The sequence below is a fragment of the Phyllostomus discolor genome, chromosome 2 (genome assembly GCF_004126475.2).
Source record: "Phyllostomus discolor isolate MPI-MPIP mPhyDis1 chromosome 2, mPhyDis1.pri.v3, whole genome shotgun sequence".
NCBI lineage: Eukaryota > Metazoa > Chordata > Mammalia > Chiroptera > Phyllostomidae > Phyllostomus > Phyllostomus discolor.
This window is the reverse complement of record NC_040904.2, coordinates 123,746,393-123,767,436: the sequence shown is the minus strand read 5'-3', so window position 1 is coordinate 123,767,436 and position 21,044 is coordinate 123,746,393. Positions and strand designations below refer to the sequence as shown.

Here is a 21,044-nt window from a genome sequence, read left to right as displayed (position 1 = left end):
CTCTGCTTTCAGTTAATGAGTAGTTAGAAATCTTTAGGCTACACAGTATGGCAGTAGGTGGTGAAGAGCTTGCCATCAGAGTTACATTCCCGGATTCAAAATCTGGCTTTATTTGATCAAATGAATGACACAGAGCAAGTTACTTAACCTTTCTCCACCTCAATTTCTTTATCAATAAAATGTGATAATAATAGTACCCATCCCATAGGTTGTTGTGAGGTTTAATTAGTTAAAATAGTAAAACACTTTGGAGACGACCTGGCCCATAGTAAACATTCAATCAATGTTTACTGCTGCTGCTACCGTTATTATTATTATTAACGTGTTCTTTCTTAACAAAGCTGAAAACTTCTTACCTATAGGGACACATCTCTTTCTGTCTCTCTCCTTCTTCATATCTCTTAAAAATTTGACAGTGTTTTGCATTGTGGACCTTCATTTAATATTTGTTGATATCACAAGAGTTTTTAGTTTTTGATATATAACTAGTTTTATATAAATAGATGCTTCTCAAGTGCAGTGTAAGAACTGTTCTTTTAATTTGCATCATTTCCTCTTAAAACTTAGTTTATATTGTGTACATCTTTATTCTCAGTGGGGAAGGATTTACCAATTCTAAATTAGTAGATTCTGGATTCTTTGTAGTTAGACAATAAGTAGTCTTGTAAAGAACCTTTAGAAAGGCTTAAATCAATTTTCACATTTCTCGCTGGTTTATTTATACATGTTACTTTCTGATCCCTATTAAAGCCTAAGACTAAAACACATGAATGTACCTACATTCACAGAATTATTTTACTCATCTTCTGACAAAATGGGGAAGTGTAGTGGTATTAATTGGTGGTAGATCTATTTTAAGTTCTGTCATCCTTTACCCATTCTCCTAAGAAGCAAGAGATTCTGAGATTCTGGTGGCTCAGTGGGGTCAGGTGGGTATAATGCTGAAACCACAAGTGAAGTAGTTAAGTTGCTGAGTGTGTGGCATGAGCTGGAGAGAACTCTGAAGATCTAGAATAGTCTTCAAGGGAAACGGGAAAGAAAGATAATTGACAGACAATAAAAGAGCCTAGAAATCATCTTTGAGCTGATGTAATTTTTCTCCTCCTTTCTCCCCCATTTTTCTTTTTCCTCTTACCCCCTTCCTCTTCCCTTCTCCTGCCTTCTTCCCTTTCACTTTTCCCTCTTTACCCCTCTTCCCTCTCATGCTTCTTTGCCTTTTTTTTTCTCTATTATTTTCTTTTTCTTTTAGCAGTGGAGGAGCCCAAGAGAATTACTGCATGGCTCTAGGGTTAGAGTTCTGCTGGGTAGATATAACAGAATTATTGGGATGCAAATGAATTGAGAGTAATGGTGAAAGAGTCATTTGGATGATCAGTCCTGGAATATAGCCCAGATAGGAAGGAGGAGAATTTAGAATGGCTCAGGCATTGTCAAAGTTAGGGAAGTGGAGACCTCTGTGAGGTTAAAGACCAGAAGATAATGAGAGTCATGGTGTGATGGTCCTGGGAAGAGAGCCCTGGGTAACGAGAGGATCCAGAGTGCAGTCCTATAACCTAGATAGCTAAAATGGGCTGAGGGGGAGGTCACTGGAATTAAGGACATCAGAGGATTCAGACATTGAAATCCTTACATGGGGGCCAGAGGCATTTGAAGGGACCATTGGTGCCAAAGTCAAGTGACTCAGAAGTCCCTCAATGGCAGCAGTGAGGAAGGTAGAGTAAAAAGGAGCTTTAAATACGAGCTTTGAATCAAAGGGAACAGCACCTAGCAACCAGGATGCCCACACTTTCCTCTTGTTCCTTTGTGGTGCTGGGGGATTAGTGATCTTCACCAGAAGGCATTTGAGGACAGTATATGTTTTTGGAAAGCCTTGTATTACTTGGAACAGGGAGACAACTTTTGAAAAAAAAGTTGAGGAATTGGAAATTTAATAAGGAACACGATTTCAGTAAGTTTAGTGAGATTGGTTGATTAATGACGGAGGACCCAGGGCTGGGAAAGTACAGAGCAGGGAGATGACAGAGACTTTATTGCCTTAGTAGTACACATTCTAGGAGTAAGAAATCTTATCAGAAGAACCATCCTCAAATAAACCCAGCCTGAGTACTGGTTGAGCTGGGACTGGAACTACCTGAGCATATCAGGCATTCATTTTCTGGCCTGATTTCAGAGAATAGCCTGTCAGGTTCTTTTTCTGGGTAGTTTATGCCTGCCTTGTGGCTTTGAGAGCTGTGGTCATGATGCTTTTTTGGGGAGAAGCTTTTATGGTACATGGCTTGGTAGGGAGGGCACTCATTTGGTGCCCTCTCTATCTGTTGGGGTTAGGGGAGATGATGAATAGTGTTTCTTGGTGAGCTCCTTGTAGGGGCTTTGTAGAGGTGGAATCTGCCTGTGATGTGCAGAGCTGGAGTTCTTAGCTAAAGGCTATTTGCCTTGTGTGGAGTACCGATGGTATTAGAAATACACTCCCTTGTTCTGTGGGCTGCCTTTCATTGCCACCCAGGCTAATGTCAGAGGTGAACCCTATTTCATTCTTTTTCATCTGTGGGTTAATCACATGCATATGCCTAGTATTTTAGTCATTCTGGAGGGAGTACATCCTGATGTCTCCAGGAAGATTTATAGTCATTTGAAAAGTGAATTGTCAGTGCAATTGAAGTAGTTGTCTGAGGCCAGTGATTTTAAATGAGCAAATAAAAATCCTGATTTAGATTTAGAATCTGTGATTGTACTGATCAATACATTTAATTTTGAACCAAATGTAAATTTACTTTGAATAGATTTGTAAAAGAAAGTTTTTGTTGTGATATTTTTAAAGGTAATGTAGTGCAAGACAGAGGAGTACATGCTCCTCCTTTCCTCCCTGAACCTAAACATAGCTAGTTGTAGTTGTTTCATGACATAAATTCTTTAACGTTTATCTGCATGCTTTAAGAGTTATGATGGCAAAGAAAGTCAGTCCAGCAGTCCTAGAACTAAGTGCAACAGGAAGTCATTCTCGAAATTACCTTCTAAAGGAACAGTTTCTCTAAAATGCCAAATAAAATTAAAACTATACATAATTGATTACCTTTAAGGTCTTTATTCTTAGGTGAATAAGCATATGCAACTGTTGATATAAATTTGTCTGTTCTATGTAGTTTTTTTGTACTTGATGGAATCTAAAGTGATCTTCCTGTCATTGATGACATCTAAAGTAATGACTAGATATTACAACAAACAAAACCAAGAAGTTGAATATAGAAGGATGTTCTAGTAGATATTTGGTGGTGGTTATGACTTACAAGGACAGTGATTTTTTAAAAAATTATTATGATAAACTAACTGTTGGTGTGATCATTTATCCCTTTGTTTTTCTGCAGTGGGATGTTATAAAATCTTAATGATCATAAATATAATTATACACATTATTGTATAAATCTTTGAAACCCTCTTACACATTTGCATCCCCTCCTTTGTGGGCAGAAATAAATCCTTATGGAGTCACAAGTAAAATGATAATATATATCTAGAAAATATTTTACTGTTAATATTACCAAAATTATCACTAGATATTTACTGACCATAAAGGACAAAAAATCTTTAACCAGTTTTCTGTTGCTTTTGCTTCTTTAGTTAATTCTCAACTTTAATCAAAAGGGTACAGATGGGAGGAAGAAATAGGGGAAAAATCATACTACAGGTATGAGTTGTCCTCCTTTCACCCAAATTACCGTAAAGGATATATTTTAGAAGCAAGGTATCAATTGCTAGACAGCAGTTTTCCTGGATATTTATTTTTATTAAATTTAACATCTTTAAGGCTGGGTTGTTTAACTTCTCTGATTTTTTGTGAATACTTAACATCTAAATCTTCCATTGTCTTCAGGATTCAAAAATTTCCTCTATGGAACGTGGGCTTCGAGACTTGGAGGAGGAAATTCAGATGCTGAAATCTAATGGGGCTTTGAGTACTGAAGAACGGGAGGAAGAAATGAAGCAAATGGAGGTCTATCGGAGTCATTCTAAATTTATGAAAAATAAGGTAATGGTGTGTGATACTGTAAGTTTAAAAAGATGATGATGAACTTCACACTGTTTTGTCAGACTTTAGGGAAGAATACTTCTAAAATAATTCTTTCAAGTGAGACATCTAGTTCTCTACCTCTTTTTAAAAAAATTATTGATTTTAGAGAGAGAGAAAAGGGAGAGAAAGAGAAATACACATTGATTTATTGTTCCATTTACTTATGCATTCATTGGTTGATTTTTGTATGCACCCTGATGGGGGATCAAACCTACAACTTTGGCATATGGTGGCGATGGTCTAACTATCTGAGCTACCCATCCTGGGCCTAGTTCTCTACCTTTTGTGAAGTATTATAAAAGTCAAAACCCTCAGAGGGTGAACCCAGCCCCCTCATATTTTTGTTTTCAGAAATGGCTTACATAGAACCGTGTTTTTTTCTTCAAATATAGTTCCATAAAGGAAAGCCCTTTGCTCTCTCTCGGAGAAGATCCATTTGTATCGGGTTTATTGTTCCCCTTGAGTGCTTGAGGTATATATAAAGTAAGTTGGGTGTCACTGAGACACATCAGTCTGTACTTATTAATTCACTCACAATATTCTTTTCCTATATCTAAAGCCATTGTAGGCAAATTGGAAGATTTAGTTATTACAGTTACTAATTTATTAGGTTTTTGTGGTTTAGTTAAAAATTATAATTGTAATTATAAAATATTACCTAGAAAATGAGTATCCCCCTTCCCCCTGCTATATACCAATTGTATCAGTTCCCTGATTTCTCAGAAGTGAAAACTCTAAAAGGAATGATACAGTTATTTTGTGGCCTCTTACTGTGTTACCCATACTTGGCATATAAATCTTTAGAATATTTCTCTATTATTTTAAGAATGTTATCAATGACTGCTGCCAATTTCATGTTAATTTGAAACTTACAGATACACATATCCACCTTACTGTTAGTTAATTAAAAACTAGCTTACTGTTAGTTTTACTGTTAGCTCTTAGCCCTATTTGAGAACAAATATGCTAGAGTATAAGCTTTGCTTCCCATTTGCTGATGAGCACATTCAAGTTCATTTAAAAAAACTTGCAAAAATAGAGAAACCATCTAGGGTCGTTTGAAGAGGTAATTAGGGAAACAGATTTGATTGTGTTATATGTAATTGTTCTTTCCAGTTTCTGACTCAAAAGCAGATAATAAGACCAAAGTTGACACATAAGTAAAAAAGAATAACAATGTCGTGACAGGTAGAACAACTGAAGGAGGAACTAAGTTCGAAAGAGGCTCAAGGGGAGGAGCTGAAAAAGAGAGCGGCTGGTCTTCAGGCTGAGGTCTTTGCCGTAAGATTTACCCTTTTGTGTGCAGTGATCCCACAGTGGGACCCTGCTAGCTCTGGCTTCTGGGTGGCTTATACTTTCATTTTCCATGGTTGGCAGCTTTTGCCCAGTACTGGCACTAACCAGCCTGCTCTGCTCTTTAACCAACTCCTGTTCAGCAGTTTGAACCATATGTCACTTGTGTGCAGTGAGCCCTCACGTGTTCTGAAAGCCCTATGCCTGGTTCTTTATTGCTGTTTTCACTGTATGGATGGTACTTCAAAGCTTATTTTTTCTCAACTTCTTTCCTATTACTAGAGACTTGTTGGCTTGCAAGAATGGTAGTCTCTTTTTCTTCTTAGGTATATGCACATGTTCTAGGTCCATCACCTAGTATTTATTTGAATTTGAAATTGTTGAGTAAAGTGCTTTATCTTCATGTGAAGACATCATCTTTAAGTCCCCATTTGGTGATTTTGCAACAGATGTTACTTTGTTTAGAACAGATGTATAGAAAGTGATTAACTTATTTATAGTTATCTAGTAAATCAGAGTTAGCATGAAAGTTATTAAAAGTCTCTAAACCTAGTTCATTCTTTTTTCTAAGGAACTTAAAATTCATTACAAAATATAATAATAAAATAGCTAACACTTGAGCACTTATTATAAGATTGTATAATGCATCAACACAGGTCTATTATCAACCCCAATTTATAGATGAGGAAACTGAGGTAACAGAATGGTACTTAGGAAGCGCAGCTGTAAGAGGCAGAGTTTGATTTTTATGTAAGTAATCTGGTTCTAGAACCTGTGCTCTTAAGCTCTTCACTGTGCTACCCTATACTAGGCTGTGTGCACATTTGGCACACAAGTGTCAGAAAAAACTGCTATTCTTAAAATAACTGTGGGATAAGACTGGAATGCAGCATTAAAAATATTGTATGCTAATTTGGTGGGTGTGCTATTTATGGACTACTTTACAGATAGAGAAGGGAAACATTTTGTGTGAAAGAGTCTTAATTTGGTTTGTGTTAACCATGTGTTATCTAGAGGAGAAGTAAATCCATAACTTCTCTTTTTTTATTCTCAGCAGCTATTAATTAATTTTTGTGTGTGTTAAACAACAGGTTAAACACATTCTATTCATTATTTTATTTAATCTCTGAGCAACACAGTGGGACTGGTTTACTCTCTCTGTATTACTGATTAGGAAACCAAGGCCTAGAGAGGTAAAATAATTACTAAAAGACACACTCATCTTCATGTGTAAGATGAGTGTAAAGTCTTATATTCCTAACTTTTAAGCAGAATTTGTGCTTCTAAACTCTGCTTTCCATTTAGAATATTTTCTTTATTTTCTCAGTTTTTATGGTCCATGTAACATTATTGGAAGATTAATAATGCAGATGATAGGGAACTGAGATTTGTGTTTTTGATTCTAGAGAGAAAGAGAGAGAAACATCAGTTTGTTGTCCTCTGTACACTCCCCAACTAGGAACCGAACCCTTGCTAGGCAAGTTTCCTGACCAGAATTAAACTCATGACCTTTTGGTGTACAGGATAAGCCTCCAACAAACTGAGCCACACTGGCCATGGGGGAAACTGATACTTTAAATTTATTTTTGATCCCATGATGAGAAATTTGAGTAATCTTTAAGCCATACATAGTTGTTTAGCTGAGGAAGTGTTAACACTTCGAACATTCCTCCTGAGCATTCATACAAATGCATTTTTGGTGCATTGTGTATGTTAGGGCTAGGATAATACTAATGTTTGATGTTTGTTGGTAAAGGAATGTCATGAGAGACACTATACCATTATAGGATGTGGTAACCCCTGCTGCATATCTATATAACAAGATGAAAATAATTGCCATTTACAATTACCTTCCACTGGTGTACTTAGTATCCTGAACTGCTTTGGATGCAACAAATACACAGATATTTGTTGATTGAATAGCTATAACTGTAAATGGAGATTTTATACATATGAGAAAAAGGCTCCTCTTCTTGCTGAAACAGAAGAGGAAATTAGAAATTTATTTTTAGGGTTTTTAAAAAGTCTAATTTTAATTAAAATTTGTATTTCCTCATGGAAAAATATTCTGGAAAGCTTTGTCCATTATATCCAAGGTTATTACAATAAAATACTTTATGTACATTCTATTAAAAAAACTGTCTGTTTCATCAGTGATACTGAAATTACTGGCTTCTTGTCATATTTACACTTCAAATAATTACTCTAACTTTCAGTGCACAGTTACTGTGCTAGGCAGTATACATAATGTAAAAGTAGATCTGACTTCTGTGAATTTGACTTACGTTTAGAATAAAAGACTTTTTAAAAAGTTCTTAGAAACACAGAAATGTAAAGGAGATGTTAGAGTAAATGTTTTCTAAGTTCAGATGAGAAATTTATAGGAGGAGGAATGGCACCTGCTGACGTATGGTTCACTCTGTGAAATCACACGTGCAGATTCCTACAGAACGAGCTTCATGCAGCCTCTGTTTAGGTCATCGCCACTTCGTTGGAATGATGTGTTGTAGGTGATACAACTTTGTAAGTGGAATCTTTTTTTAGGTCAATACTCCAACCTCATCAAAGTTATGTTTTTAAAAAAGCACATATTTATAATGTCTTATTATACAAAGTAGCTTTTATGATAAGGCTTTTATGTAAACTTTTGTTTGAGACTGAGAAAAAGATTTATGAAAAAATAAAAATACATCAGTGGCAGTTTTTGAACTTAAATTTAGATAGCAATACTAAGACATTTCTTTTTTCCTTCTGAATTACATCTACACTAATCTTGCTTTACGTTCTGAAGACGGCTGACTTCACAAAATGAAAACCGTTTTATCAGAACAGTGTCGTTCATATGTCTTCTTCTGTCTTGTAGTCATCTAACTGACTTGGGATTTTTCTCCTTCCATCTTTTTCTAAGGGATTTCAGAAAATGTTTAGGAAACACAATAAGTGAAAAGTGGAAATTTCCTTATTAGTCAAATAAGCTTTATGGGTTTTTTGGTGGGGGGTGGTTTTCTAAGATTGGATTATGCAAACAGATGAATTAATGCTGCTTTTAGGTGTATATCTTGTGATTTAGACCTGTCAGAGATCTAGATCAGAGGTGGTCATTTCTTTTTCCTTATAGAGTCTGTTTTCTTCTGTAGATTGGTCAGGTGAAGCAGGAGCTCTCCAGAAAGGACACAGAACTACTAGCTCTGCAGACAAAGCTAGAAACCCTCACGAACCAGTTCTCAGACAGCAAGCAGCACGTTGAAGTGCTGAAGGAGTCCTTGACTGCCAAGGAGCAAAGGGCTGCCATCCTGCAGACCGAGGTAAAAATGGCTCTGGGATTCACAGGGAGTCGGTTCCTTGGCACCGTTTCCCGCTTGTTATCTGTGCTTTGTCTGTTATGCTTGGGTTTGGGAGATAAGAATAATCTTACTGATTTTTTGGCAGTATGATCTGTTATTGTAGTTTATGGATTTAACAAATTAAAATGGTTGCAGTTTATATGTTTTTAATACTTTGGACTTTGATTAAGTCTGTACTTCTAAGTGTACTTTAAATTAACACTATGAAATGAAAACATAGCTGTAAAAAAGAAATCTAAATGAAGCTTTTGTTCTCACCCGTGGTAAATCTTTTGGTTGTGAAAGTCAGTGAGTTTAGTTACCCCATGTTTTGATCATTATGTGTTCTGAATTTTTGGTATGATAAATAGCTTTTTATGTAGGCATCCTGTAGAATCTAGAAATGTTCTAGGTAGAGCTTGTTTTGAACTACACATCATTAGGTAATGTACCTTCATATCCTATTTGAAAATAAAGTTAGTACTTTTAGAAATTTTAGATTATCTAGTCTGTCAGCCCTGATTTTAAGTAGGAATACTTTAAGAATTTCCAGACAGATGAGAGTATCTTAATTTGCTGTGGGAAGCTGTTTGGATTTACTGTTTTAAATGATGTAAATATTTTTTTAAAGATCTTAGTATTTCACTGAGGTAGGAGTAGGTAAGTAGTCCTGCTTTACAGAAGAAAAAATAAAGCATACAGTGTGGTTTAGCTTTTCGTTTTCTTTTGGAGAACCAGATCTAGGTAAGTAAGGGCATAGTTTGAAGGAAAAGGAAATGATGAGTAAAAAGAATGCATGAAAACATCATAGAAACCCAGAAGATCAGAATTTTCAAGTGAGGAAGAATGTGAAAATCACCAACACTATTTCATGTAATGTTTTTGCTCCATTTGGGATTTTGTTGAAAATGAGAGGTTTGGATGACTTATTTGTAATTTTCTTAAAACTTAAAATTCTTCTCTATTTTACCATGTTTTATTTTATTATATCAACTCCATTCTACCTCAGAGGGATATTTTGGGTATAATTAAGACTCACAGTTGTTAAGAATCATAGTTACCGAGTTAGAACTTGAGCCTTACCACTTACTACCCAGGTAGGTGCACAGTTTGGGGCATGTTATTTAACTTCATTGTGTCTCACTTTACACACTTGTAAGATGAGCACCTACCTCATGAGGTTGTTGTTAGGATTAAACTAGTTTATTCATACCTAGGACCTGGCACATACAGTGAGGTCTGTGTATGTTAGTTACGGTCATCATGGTAATTTTTAAAAATTAATCTTTATTGTATTTTTCACCATTACCATTTAGTCCCCTATACTCTCCTCCCCCCAGCAATCACCACACTGTTGTCCATGTCCATGAGTCCTTTTGTGATAAAATCAGCTAATATATAAACTTTTCTTTAAATATATAAACTGTTAAAATATTCAGGAACATAGTTGATTTTCTTTCTATTAGTATAATAAAAGGTCTGCTCTTTCATATTTTTATTAAGCCAAGTTTAGGTTTATTTAGGTAATTTCAAGTATAAAATTATCTGGAAAATACTACTTTTGATGTTATTAATTTATGGCTTTGTAAGTTTTTCCCTTCAGTAACTGGAGTGCATGCAGTTCTTGAAAAGGGTCAGAAGAGGGTGCTAGTGTTTTACACGTGAGCCTACTTTCAAGTTTGCTGCTGCAATAGTTTTGGATGGAAGGTGCAGGCATGCAAACCAGAGAACCAGGCAGTTAATTGATAGTGCAAGCATTTAAAAGTTTGTCACATTCTAATAAATGACTTCTTCCTCTCGGCAATCCATCCTTCTCTTTGTGTCCCTCTCAAATAATGTTTTTATTAACTAGGTCTCACACAGATGGGCTTGTGATTGGTCTTTTGTACCATAGGGAATAAAGACTATTTGTGGTCATTCTTGAATGATTTCTATATTTGTTTTTAGCCATTGTAAGTGTAACTGAATTTCAGTGATTACCTCATAAGTTACTGGGACAACTGCTCAAATATATGTCTAGTCTTAAAATATAACACTATATATGCTAACTTCCCTTTGAATTTGAGATGATTATAGAAATGTAATGTACCTACTTATTAGCATTTACTTTTTTTCCTTAAGTGACACTTGACAGGAGTAATTTTTTTCCAAAGCAGCTTTTTCATGTTAGGGCCCATAAAAGGTAGTTTGAGTCAACTCTTTGGAAATTCCTATGTATTTCTGTAATTTGATATTAATTGATTTTGTGTTTCTCTCTGCAGCTATCTTAGACTTTGAACTAACTCTCAAATTACATATGAAAAAGAATGTGGACCAAGGAGGTTTTTAAAATTTTAACATTATTTAAGGAAAGAGGGTTTTTTGAAAAGACCTGATTTTCCTTTCCTGTTCAGGGTCCAGGGAATGAGGCCGTCTTATGCTGGGCAGTGCACAATAGATAGTATCTGTGGAATTGCTTCCTTTCTTGAGCACCTCTTTAAATCTGCCGACCTTCACAGAGGTGGTAAGAACTTAGGAACAGAGTGGTGAAAAGCACTGGCTTTGAGTCAGACTTGCCTTGTAACATAATCCTCTGTATTTATTAGTTATGTGAGCTTGGATGAGTTATTTTACCTCTTTAATACTCCATTTTCTTATCTTTAAATATGATAATAATACCAACCGCCTAAAGTTAATGTGGCTAGAATAGATCTATAATTGTGTAGGTCTTATCCGAATTTGGAGGAAAATATTAAATATCAATGGGTTAAAATTAGATACCTTAGAGTTTACAAGTAATTTTATTTTATTTGATCTCTATTGTTTAATATGTAGAGTATTGGTATAGTGTTTGGGCAAGACATTTGTCTTGCTTTGCAGTTAAGAATTATGTAAATTGTTTAATTAGCACATTACTTTTGAACAACACTTGTGGCTAATCTCCCTAGTAATTTAGGGATTTTCAACATTGGTTACAATGTTTTCTGGTATTTTTCTGTTTTATGCTCACTTTCCTGTTCCTAAATTTTTTATTTTATGTTATTTTTTATTTTTTTTTCTTTTATTGGGGTGATATTACTTAATATAATTATATAGGTTTCAGGTATACAGTTCTCTGATATGTTACCTGTATATTGTGTGTTTACCACCCAAAGTCAAATCTCCTTTCATTACCATTTATCCCTTTACCCTCTTCTACCTCCCACCAACCCCTTTCCCTCTGGTAATCCTCATACTGTTGTCAGTGTCTATGAAGTGGTTTTTTTTTTTTTAATTTTATTTTTTCTTAATCCCTTTACCTTTTTCACTCAGCCCCCCAAACCCTCTCTCCTATAACAGCTGTCAGTCTGTTCTCTGTATCTGTGAGTCTGTTTCTATTTTGTTAGTTTATTTTGTTCATTAGATTCTACATACAAGTGAAATCATGTGCTGTCTTTCGTTGAGTAGCTTATTTCATTAAGCACAATACTCTCCAGGTCCATCCATGTTGTCCCAAAAGGTAAGAGTTCCTTCTTTTTTACAGCCAAGTAGCCTTCCAGTGTGTAAATGTACCACGGCTTTTTTTATCCACTCAGCTACTGACGGGCACTTGGGGTGTGTCCAAACCTTGGCTATTGTAAATAATGCTGCAGTGAACATAGGGATGCATATACTGTTTCGAATTAGTGTTTCGAGTTTCTTTGGTTATATTCCCAGAAGTGGAATTGCTGGGTCATACGGCAGTTCAATTTTAATTTTTTGAGGAAACTTTATACTGTTTTCCACAGTGGCTGTACCAATTGGCAAGCCCACCAACAGTGCACAAGTGTTCCCTTTTCTCCACATCTTTGCCAATACTGTTGTTTTATTGGTAATAACTCTTCTGACAGGTGTGAGGTGATATATTCTTGTGGTTGTAATTTTCTCCAATGATTAGTAACATTGAGCATATTTTCATATGTCTGTTGGCAATTCATATATCCTCTTTGGAGAAGTGTCTATTTAGGTCCTTCACCTATATTTTAGTTGGATTGTTTGTTGTTTTGGTGCTGAGTTTTTTATAAATTTTGGATATTAAGCCCTTATCAGATATATCTTGGCAAATATGTTCTTTCAGGCAGTAGGCAGTAGGTTGTCTTTCCATTTTGTTGATGGTTTCTTTTGTTGTGCAAAAACATTTTAGTGTGGTATACTACCATTTGTTTATTTTTTCTTATGTTGCCTTTGTCAGAGGAGGTAGGTCAAAAGAAAATATTGCTAAGAGAAATATCTGAGATTTTACTACCTATGTGTTCTTCTAGAATTTTTATGGTATCGAGTCCTACATTTAAGTTCCTAATCCTGCAAAACAATGAAACTCGAGCACCAACTTACACCATATACAAAAGTGAATTCAAGGTGGATAAAAGATTTAAATATAAGCTGTGACACCATTAAAGCACTAGAGGGGAACATAGGCAGGAAAATCTCAGATATTTCACACAGCAACATTTTCACTGATATGTCCCCTAGATCAAGGGACATAAAGGAAAGAATAAACAAATGGGAAACAAAAAGTTTCTGCATGGCTAAAGAAAACAGTATTAAAATAAAAAAAGAACCAACCGTATGGGAAAACATATTTGCCAATGATACCTCAGACAAGGGTTTGATCTCGAAAATATATAAAGAACTCATGCGACCCCACTCTAAGAAGACAAGCAACCCAATTAAAAAATGGGCAAAGGACTTGAACAGACACTTCTCCAAGGAGGACACACAGAGGATCCAGAGACACATGAAAAGATGCTCAGTATTGCTAGCTGTCAGAGAGATGCAAATTAAAACCACAATGAGATACTACTTCACACTGGTCAGAATGGCTATGATAAACAGAACAACAAACAACAAGTGTTGGAGAGGTTGTGGAGAAAAGGGGACCCTAGTGCACTATTGGTGGGATTGCAGACTGGTGTAAGCACTGTGGAAAACAGTATGGAATTTCCTCAGAAAACTAAAAATGGATCTGCCCTTTGACCTGGCAATTCCACTGCTAGGATTATATCCTAAGAACCCTGAAACACCAATCCAGAAGAACCTATGCACCCCAATGTTCATAGCAGCACAATTTACAATAGCCAAGTGCTGGAAACGACTTAGGTGCCCATCAGTAAATGAATGGATCAAAAAACTGTGGTACATTTACACAATGGAATTCTATGCAGCAAAAAGAAACTACCCTTTGTGACAGCATGGATGGATTGGAAGGCATTATGCTAAATGAAATAAGCCAGGCAGTGAAAGACAAATACCATATGATCTCACCTTTAACAGGAACCTAAACAACAAAACAAACGAACAAGCAAAATATAACCAGAGACACTGAAATAGGTAACATGCTGACAGTGACCAGAGGGGAGGTGGGAGGGAATTTCAGGGGAAAAGAGAAAGGGTTTACAGGAACAAGTATAAAAGACACATGGACAAAAACAAGGGAGGGGGGTAGAAATGGGAGGAAGGTAGGGAGGATGGGGGCAGGGTGGGCTGGGATGGGAATAAAAGGCAGAAAACTACTTGAACAACAATTAAAAAAAAAAGGTCCTAATCCATTTTGAGTTTATTCTTGTGTATGTTGTAAGAGGCTTGTCTAATTTCACATTTATGCACATATCTGTCCGATTTTCTCAACCTCATTTATGTTCTTTCCTCCTTGATCAAATATTAACTGATTGTATAGGTGAGGGTTTATTACTGGGCTGTCTATTCTGTTCCACTGATCTGTATATGTCTGTTCTTATGCCAGTGTCATGCTGTTTTGATAACTATGGGTTTGTGGTATAGTTTGATATCAGGTAGTGTGATTTGTCCAACTATGTTCCCCGCCCCCCCCCAATATTGCTGTGGCTTTTGAGGGTCTTTTGTGATTCTGTATAAATTTTTGGAATATTTGTTCTGTGAAATACACTGTTTATCTCCATAGGAATTGCACTGAATCTATAGATTGACTTGGGTAGTATGGGTGTTTTAATGATGTTAAGTCTTCCTATCCATGAACATGGTATATGCTTCCATTTATTTGTATCTTCTTCACTGTCTTATAATTTTCTGAGTAAGGTCTTTTACTTCCTTGGTTAAATTTATTCCTAGGTATTTTTCTTCTGATGAAATTGTTGGTGGGATTGTTTTCTTAGTTTCCCTTTCTTATAGATCACTATTAGTATACAAAAATGAAACTGATTTCTGGATATTAATTTTGTATCCTGTGTTTCAATGAATTCATTTGTCAATTGTAGTTGTTGTTGTTGTTGTTGTTTTTTGGTGGAATTTTTAGGGTTCTTGATATACAGTGTCATACCACCTGCAAATAATGACAGTTTTATTCTTTTCAATTTGGATGCCTTTTGTTTCTTCTTCTTGTCTGATTGTGGTGGCTGGGACTTCCAGTACTTTGTTGACTAAGAGTGGTGAAAGCAGACATCCCTGTTGTTGGCCAGTCTTAAGGGAAATGCTTTTAGTTTTGCCCGAGTATGATGTTGGTTCTGGGCTTGTCATATGTGGCCTTTATTACATTGAGGTATGTTTCTGCTATTCCCACTTGGATGAGAGTTTTTACAATAAATGGGTGCTGGGTTTTACTGAATGCTTTTTCTGCATCTATTTATATGATAATATAATGTTTTCATTCATTTTGTTTATGTGGTATATCACATTTATGGATTTGTGGATACTGTACCAACGCTGCATCCTCAGAATAAATCTCAGTTGATCATGGTGTGTGATCTTTTAATGTATTGCTGGGTTCAGTTTGCTAGTATTTTGATGACTATTTTAGCATCTATGTTTATAAGGGATATTGGCCTGTAATTTTCTTTTCTTGTAGTGTCTTTATCTGGTTTTGGAATTAGGATAACACTGGCCTCATAAAATGAGCTTGAGAGTCTTCCCTCCCCTCAAATTTTTTGGAGTATTTTGAGAAGGAGAGGTGTTAGTTCTTTGGATGTTGAGTAAAATTCACCTGTGAAACTATCCTTCTAGGACTTTTGTTTGTTGGGAGTTTTTTCATTACTGCTTTAGTTTTATTAGCTGTATTCCATCAATTAAGATTTACTGACTTTTTCCAATTCAGTTTTGGAAGATTGTATGTTTCTAGGAATTTAGCCATTTCATCTAGATTATTTAATTTGTTGGCATATATTTGTTTGTGATATTTTTTTACAGTCGTTGGTGTTTCATTGGTGTCAGCTGTCATTTATCTTTCATTTCTGATTTCATTTATTTGGGTCCTCTCTTTTTTCTTGATGAATATGCTTAAAGGTTTGTCAATTTTGTTTGTCTTTTCATAGAACCAGTTCTTGGTTTTATTGATCTTTCATATTTCTTTTAGATGTGTTTTGTTTATTTCTGCTCTGATCTTTATTATCTCCTTTCTACTGACTTTGGGCTTTGTTCTCTTTCTGGTTTCTTTACATATGAAGTTAGATTGTTTATTGATATTTTTGTTGTTCCTTGAGGTAGGCCTTGTAATGCTATGAATTTTCCTCTTAAGACTGCTTTCACTGTGTCCCACTAATTTTGGGTGTTGGGTGTGTGTTTCTTTTGTTTGAAGGTATTCTGAGTTCTTCCTTGATTTCATTGTTAATTCATTTATTGTTTAATAACTTGTCTTTAGCCTCTGTGTATTTGGGTGTTTTGTTTTTTTTTCTTGTGTTTGATTTCTGGTATCACACTATTATGGTCATAGAAGATGCTTGATATGATTTCAGTCTTCTTAAATTTATTGAGACTTGTTTTGTGTCCTAAATTGTTAATCTATCCTAGAAAATGTTCCATGTGCACTTGAAAAGAATGTATATTCTGCTGCTTTAGGAGGAAATGCTCTGTGGTGATTTAATGTGTCATTTAAGGGTGATGTTTCCTTGTTGGTTTTTTGTCTGGAAGATCTATTTATTGATGATAATGGGGGGTTTAAAATCCCCTACTTTGACTTTATTACTGTCAGTCTCTTTCTTATGACAATCAAAATTTGCTTTATATATTTGGGTGTTCCTGTCTCCATTGCATAAATATTAACAAGGATTTTATCCTCTTGTTGGACTGATCCCTTTAGCATTGTATAATGATTTACTTTATCTCTTTTAAAAATATATTTTATTGATTATGCTGTTACAATTGTCCCATTTTTTCTCCCCTTTACGCCCCTCTCCTCTGCACCCCCTTACCACCAGCATTCCCTCCCCTCCCTTAGTTCATGCCATGGGTCGTATACATAAGTTCTTTGGCTCCTATATTTCCTATACTATTCTTAACCTCCTCCTGTCTATTTTGTACCTACCATTTATGCTTCTTATTCCCTGTACCTTTTCCTCCATTCTGCCCCCACTCCCTCCCCAATGATAATCCTCCATGTAATGTCCATTTCTATAATTCTGTTCCTGTTGTAGTTATTTGCTTAATTTGTTTCTGTTTCTGTTTTAGTTTTATGTTCAGTTGTTAATAGTAGTGAATTTGTTGTCATTTTACTATTTATGGTTTTGATAATCTTTTTGTTAGATAAGTCCCTTTAACATTTCATATAATAAGGGCTTGGTGATCATGAACTCCTTTAACTTGACCTTATCTGGGAAGCACTTTATCTGCCCTTCCATTCTAAACGAGAGCTTTGCTTGATAGACTAATCTTGGATGTAGATCCTTGCCTTTCATGACTTTGAATACTTCTTTTTAGACCCTTCTTGCCTGCAAGGTCTCTTTTGAGAAATGAGCTGAGAGTCTTATGGGAACTCCTTTGTAGGTAACTGTCTCCTTTTCTCTTGCTGCTTTTTAAGATACCTTATCTTTAATCTTGGGTAATGTAATGATGACATGCCTTGGTGTGTGCTTCCTTGGATCCAACTTCTTTGGGACTTCCTTAGCTTCCTGGACTTCCTGGATTTCCTTGGCCAGTTAGAGGAGATTCTTCTTCATTATTGTTTCAAATAAGTTTTCAATTTTTTGCTCTTCCTCTTCTCCTTCTGGCACCCCTATGATTCAGATGTTGGAATATTTAAAGTTGTCCGGGAGGTTTCTAAGCCTCTCCTCATTCTTTTAAATTCTTGTTTCTTCATTCTTTTCTGGTTGGACGTTTCTTCCTTCTGCTCCAAATTGTTGATTTGAGTTGTGGCTTCCTTCCTGTCGCTGTTGGTTCCCTGTACATTTTCCTTTATTTCAATTTTCATTGCCTTCACTTTTTCCTCTATTTTGTGACCATACTCACCCAATTCTGTGAGCATCCTGATTGCCAGTGTTTTGAAGTCTGCATTTGATAGGTTGGCTATCTCTTAATCACTTAGTTGTATTGTTTTCTGGAGGGTTGATCTGTTTTTTAATTTGGGTCAAATTTTTTTTTTTGTCTTGGTGTGCCTATTACGTTGTAAGGGGTGAAGCCTTAGGTGTTCACCAGGGTGGAGCAACCCATGTTGCTGCATTATGGTGGAGTATATGGGGGAGGGGCCCGAGAGGGAACAGTGCCACTTGCTCAGCTCCCGTCTGGCTTTCAGTCACTTCCCTGCTACCCACAAGCAAATTGGGCCCTAGTGCTAATTCCCAGGTGGGTGGGTTTGTGTATGTTCTTGGAGGTCATTGGAGATGTCATTGGAGATGCTGTGGGCCTCTCCAATGACCCCTCCGGTGAGGCAGGAAATTTCTCTCATTTTCTCAACCCACACAGATTTTTTTAGTCAGAGGTTTTGAGACTTTATTTCTCTGTACTGGAACCTTGGTTGTGCAGTCTGTCTTGCTCCCCAGTTTTTCCTCTCAATTTGTTCACACGCAAATGTGAAACCACCTGGTTTGCCAGCTACCACCTTTCCAGGAGTCTTCTCTGCCCCTGTTGCCTGTCCCCACTCTTCCTACCAGTCTGGATGAATGTTTCTTCTTGAACTCCTTGGTTGTCACACTTCCATACATTTTGATTTTCTGGCAGTTTTGGTTATTTTTTATTTTTAAATTTGTTTTTGTCCCTCATTTGGTTGTGCAAGGAGGGAAAGTGTATCTACCTACACCTCCACCTTGGCTGGAACTCCCTTCTTTATCTCTTGTCATGGCTTTTGTTTTGAAGTCTATTTTGTCTGTTATAGGTATTGCTACCCCAGATTCTATTTTTATGAAAGGCCATTTTCCATTTCATTATTTTTAGTCTGTGTATATCATTTGTTCTGAGGTGGATTACTTGTGGACAGCATGTATATAGTTCTTGTTTTCCTATTCTTTCACTTACCTTGTGTCTTTTGATTAGAGCCTTTAAGCCATTTACTTTTAAAGTAATTGTTTATAGGTACATATTTATTGCCATTTTGTTCTTTATAACTATGTTCCTGGTTTTTTTCCTCTTTAAAGAAGACCCTTTAACATTTCTTGTAATACAGGTAAAAATAAATTACAAGTTGGTGGTAACAAACTACTTTAACTTTCTTTAGCCTGGGAAATGCTTTATTTCCCCTTCAATTTTAAATGATAACCTTGCTGGGAAAGTAATCTTAGTTGTAGGTCCTTGCTTTTCATCACTTGACTATTGTGTGGCTCTCTCTTCTGTCCTGAAATGTTTCTTTTGAGAAATTATCTTAGTGTGTTATGGGAGCTCCCTTGTAGGTAAGTCACTGCCTTGCTCTTGCCGTTTCTAAGAATCTTTGTCTTTAAACTTTGCCATTTTAATTATGATGTGTCTTGTTGTGGGCCTCTTTGGGTTCATTTTGTGTGGGACTCTCTGCGCTTCCTGGACTTGTGTGCTTTTGTACTTTACCAGGTTGGGAAAGCTTTCAGTCATTATTTCTTCATAGACGTTTTCAATCCCTCGCTCTCTCTCTTCTGGTATACTGGTGCTGCAGATGTTGTTATAGTTCATGTTTTCCAAAGGTTTCTTAAATCATCCTCACTTTTAATCAATCAGTCAGTCAGTCAATCAATCAATTAATTATTATTATTATTTATTTATTTTTTTTGCTGTGCTGGCTGGGTATTTTCTGGTACCTTGTCTTCCAAATTGCTGATTGAGTTCTCCACTTCTTTCAGCTTCATTTAAAGTGCTTTATTCCTTTTAGCGTATTCTCTGTTTCAGGTATTATATTCTTGATCCCTGACAGGTTCTTTTGTTTTGGTTGTTCATGCATTCTGTCTTTTTGTTGAAGTTCTCATTTAGTTCCTTCAGCATCCTTATTATCATTTTTTTGAGATCCATATCTTGTATATAGTTTGCCTTCATTTCATTTGACTGTTCCTAGCGACTTCTCAGGTATGTCATTTGGCACATATTTGTCTCCCCATTTTGGCTGTCTGTTTGTGTTTGTTTCTGTGTAATAGGTAGATCTGCTATGACTCCCTGTCTTGGTAGGGTGGCCTTTGGTAGTAGGTGTCCTGTGGAATCCTGTGGAGCAATCTTTTTAATCACCTGAGCTGGAATGTCACATATATGGGTTATATGGGGCCTCCTGTTGTAATTTATTCTTCATTGCTATTGGCCTGTTTGTGTGTGTGGTTATCCCTAAGGCTAGTTAGCTCTGAGGATTGACCCTTACAATAATGTAGGAGCTACTGTGAAGGTGCTGACCACACAAAGCAAAATGTGTCTCAGCATTGTCTGATGCTTGCTGAGATCTCCCTTTGGATATGCAGCTTGTGAAGCTAGTTGGATTCTGTTGTGATGTTGTCTGAAGCTAGTTACTGAGTGTGTTGGTTCTGGGGCCTCTTGGGTGGGCCTTTGGTTCAGACCAGTGTTGGATGCTTCCTGTGACTGGCCCTGGGCAACCTGTTTGGAGCTATGAAGTGATATACTGTTTGTGGCTGCCTCTGCCTGGCCTGGCTGTCTCTTCAGCTCTTTCCCCAGAGTCACATACCCCAGTCTCTTGTCATATGACTCTATTCTGCTCCAGCCTTCCTCCACTGGAGCCCAAGGTTAGTGGCTGTGAACAATATTTTGTGTGTTGGCCCTTTAAGAGTGTACGTGTGTCTCTAGCAGATTTTTATCTCTTCCTGGAAGACAGAATCCCACTGATTTTTATAGACAGTTATGTGGACACCTCTTTCCAGTTCTGGTGCCCTGGGTTGGGGAGCATGGTATGGGGTTGAGATCTTAGCTCCTCAGGGGGAACCTTTGTAGCTGAGATATCCCTCTAGATCTGAGCTATGGCCCGTAGGAAAAGGCCAGCCCTATTTTGGTACTCTGCCTTTCCTACCAGTCTCAATGTGGCGTTTGTTGTAAATCCTTTGTTATAAGACTTTCATATGTTGTATTTTCATTTTTAAAAAAGATTTTATTTATTTATTTTTAGAGAGAGGGGAAGGGAAGGAGAAAGAGAAGGAGAGAAATATCAGTGTGTGGTTGCCTCTCACACATCCCTTACTGGGGACCTGGCCTGTAACCCAGGTATGTGCCCTGATTGGGAACCGAACTGG

The 21,044-nt window shown here is 36.5% G+C and overlaps 1 protein-coding gene across 9 annotated transcripts in view; it reads left to right on the top strand.

The window, feature by feature from the left end:
• ERC1 (ELKS/RAB6-interacting/CAST family member 1) overlaps positions 1-21,044 on the top strand; it is a 557,388-nt gene that overhangs the window by 121,053 nt on the left and 415,291 nt on the right. For 4 of the 9 annotated variants that reach the window (XM_036018479.1, XM_036018478.1, XM_036018481.1 and 1 more), the window contains exons 5-7: positions 3,869-4,024; positions 5,255-5,347; positions 8,497-8,664. In XM_036018479.1, coding sequence (XP_035874372.1) covers positions 3,869-4,024; positions 5,255-5,347; positions 8,497-8,664 — 417 coding nt within the window. The remainder of the gene's footprint in view (positions 1-3,868; positions 4,025-5,254; positions 5,348-8,496; positions 8,665-21,044) is intronic. The other 5 variants (XM_028531612.2, XM_036018480.1, XM_036018482.1 and 2 more) reach the window with 2 other exon arrangements.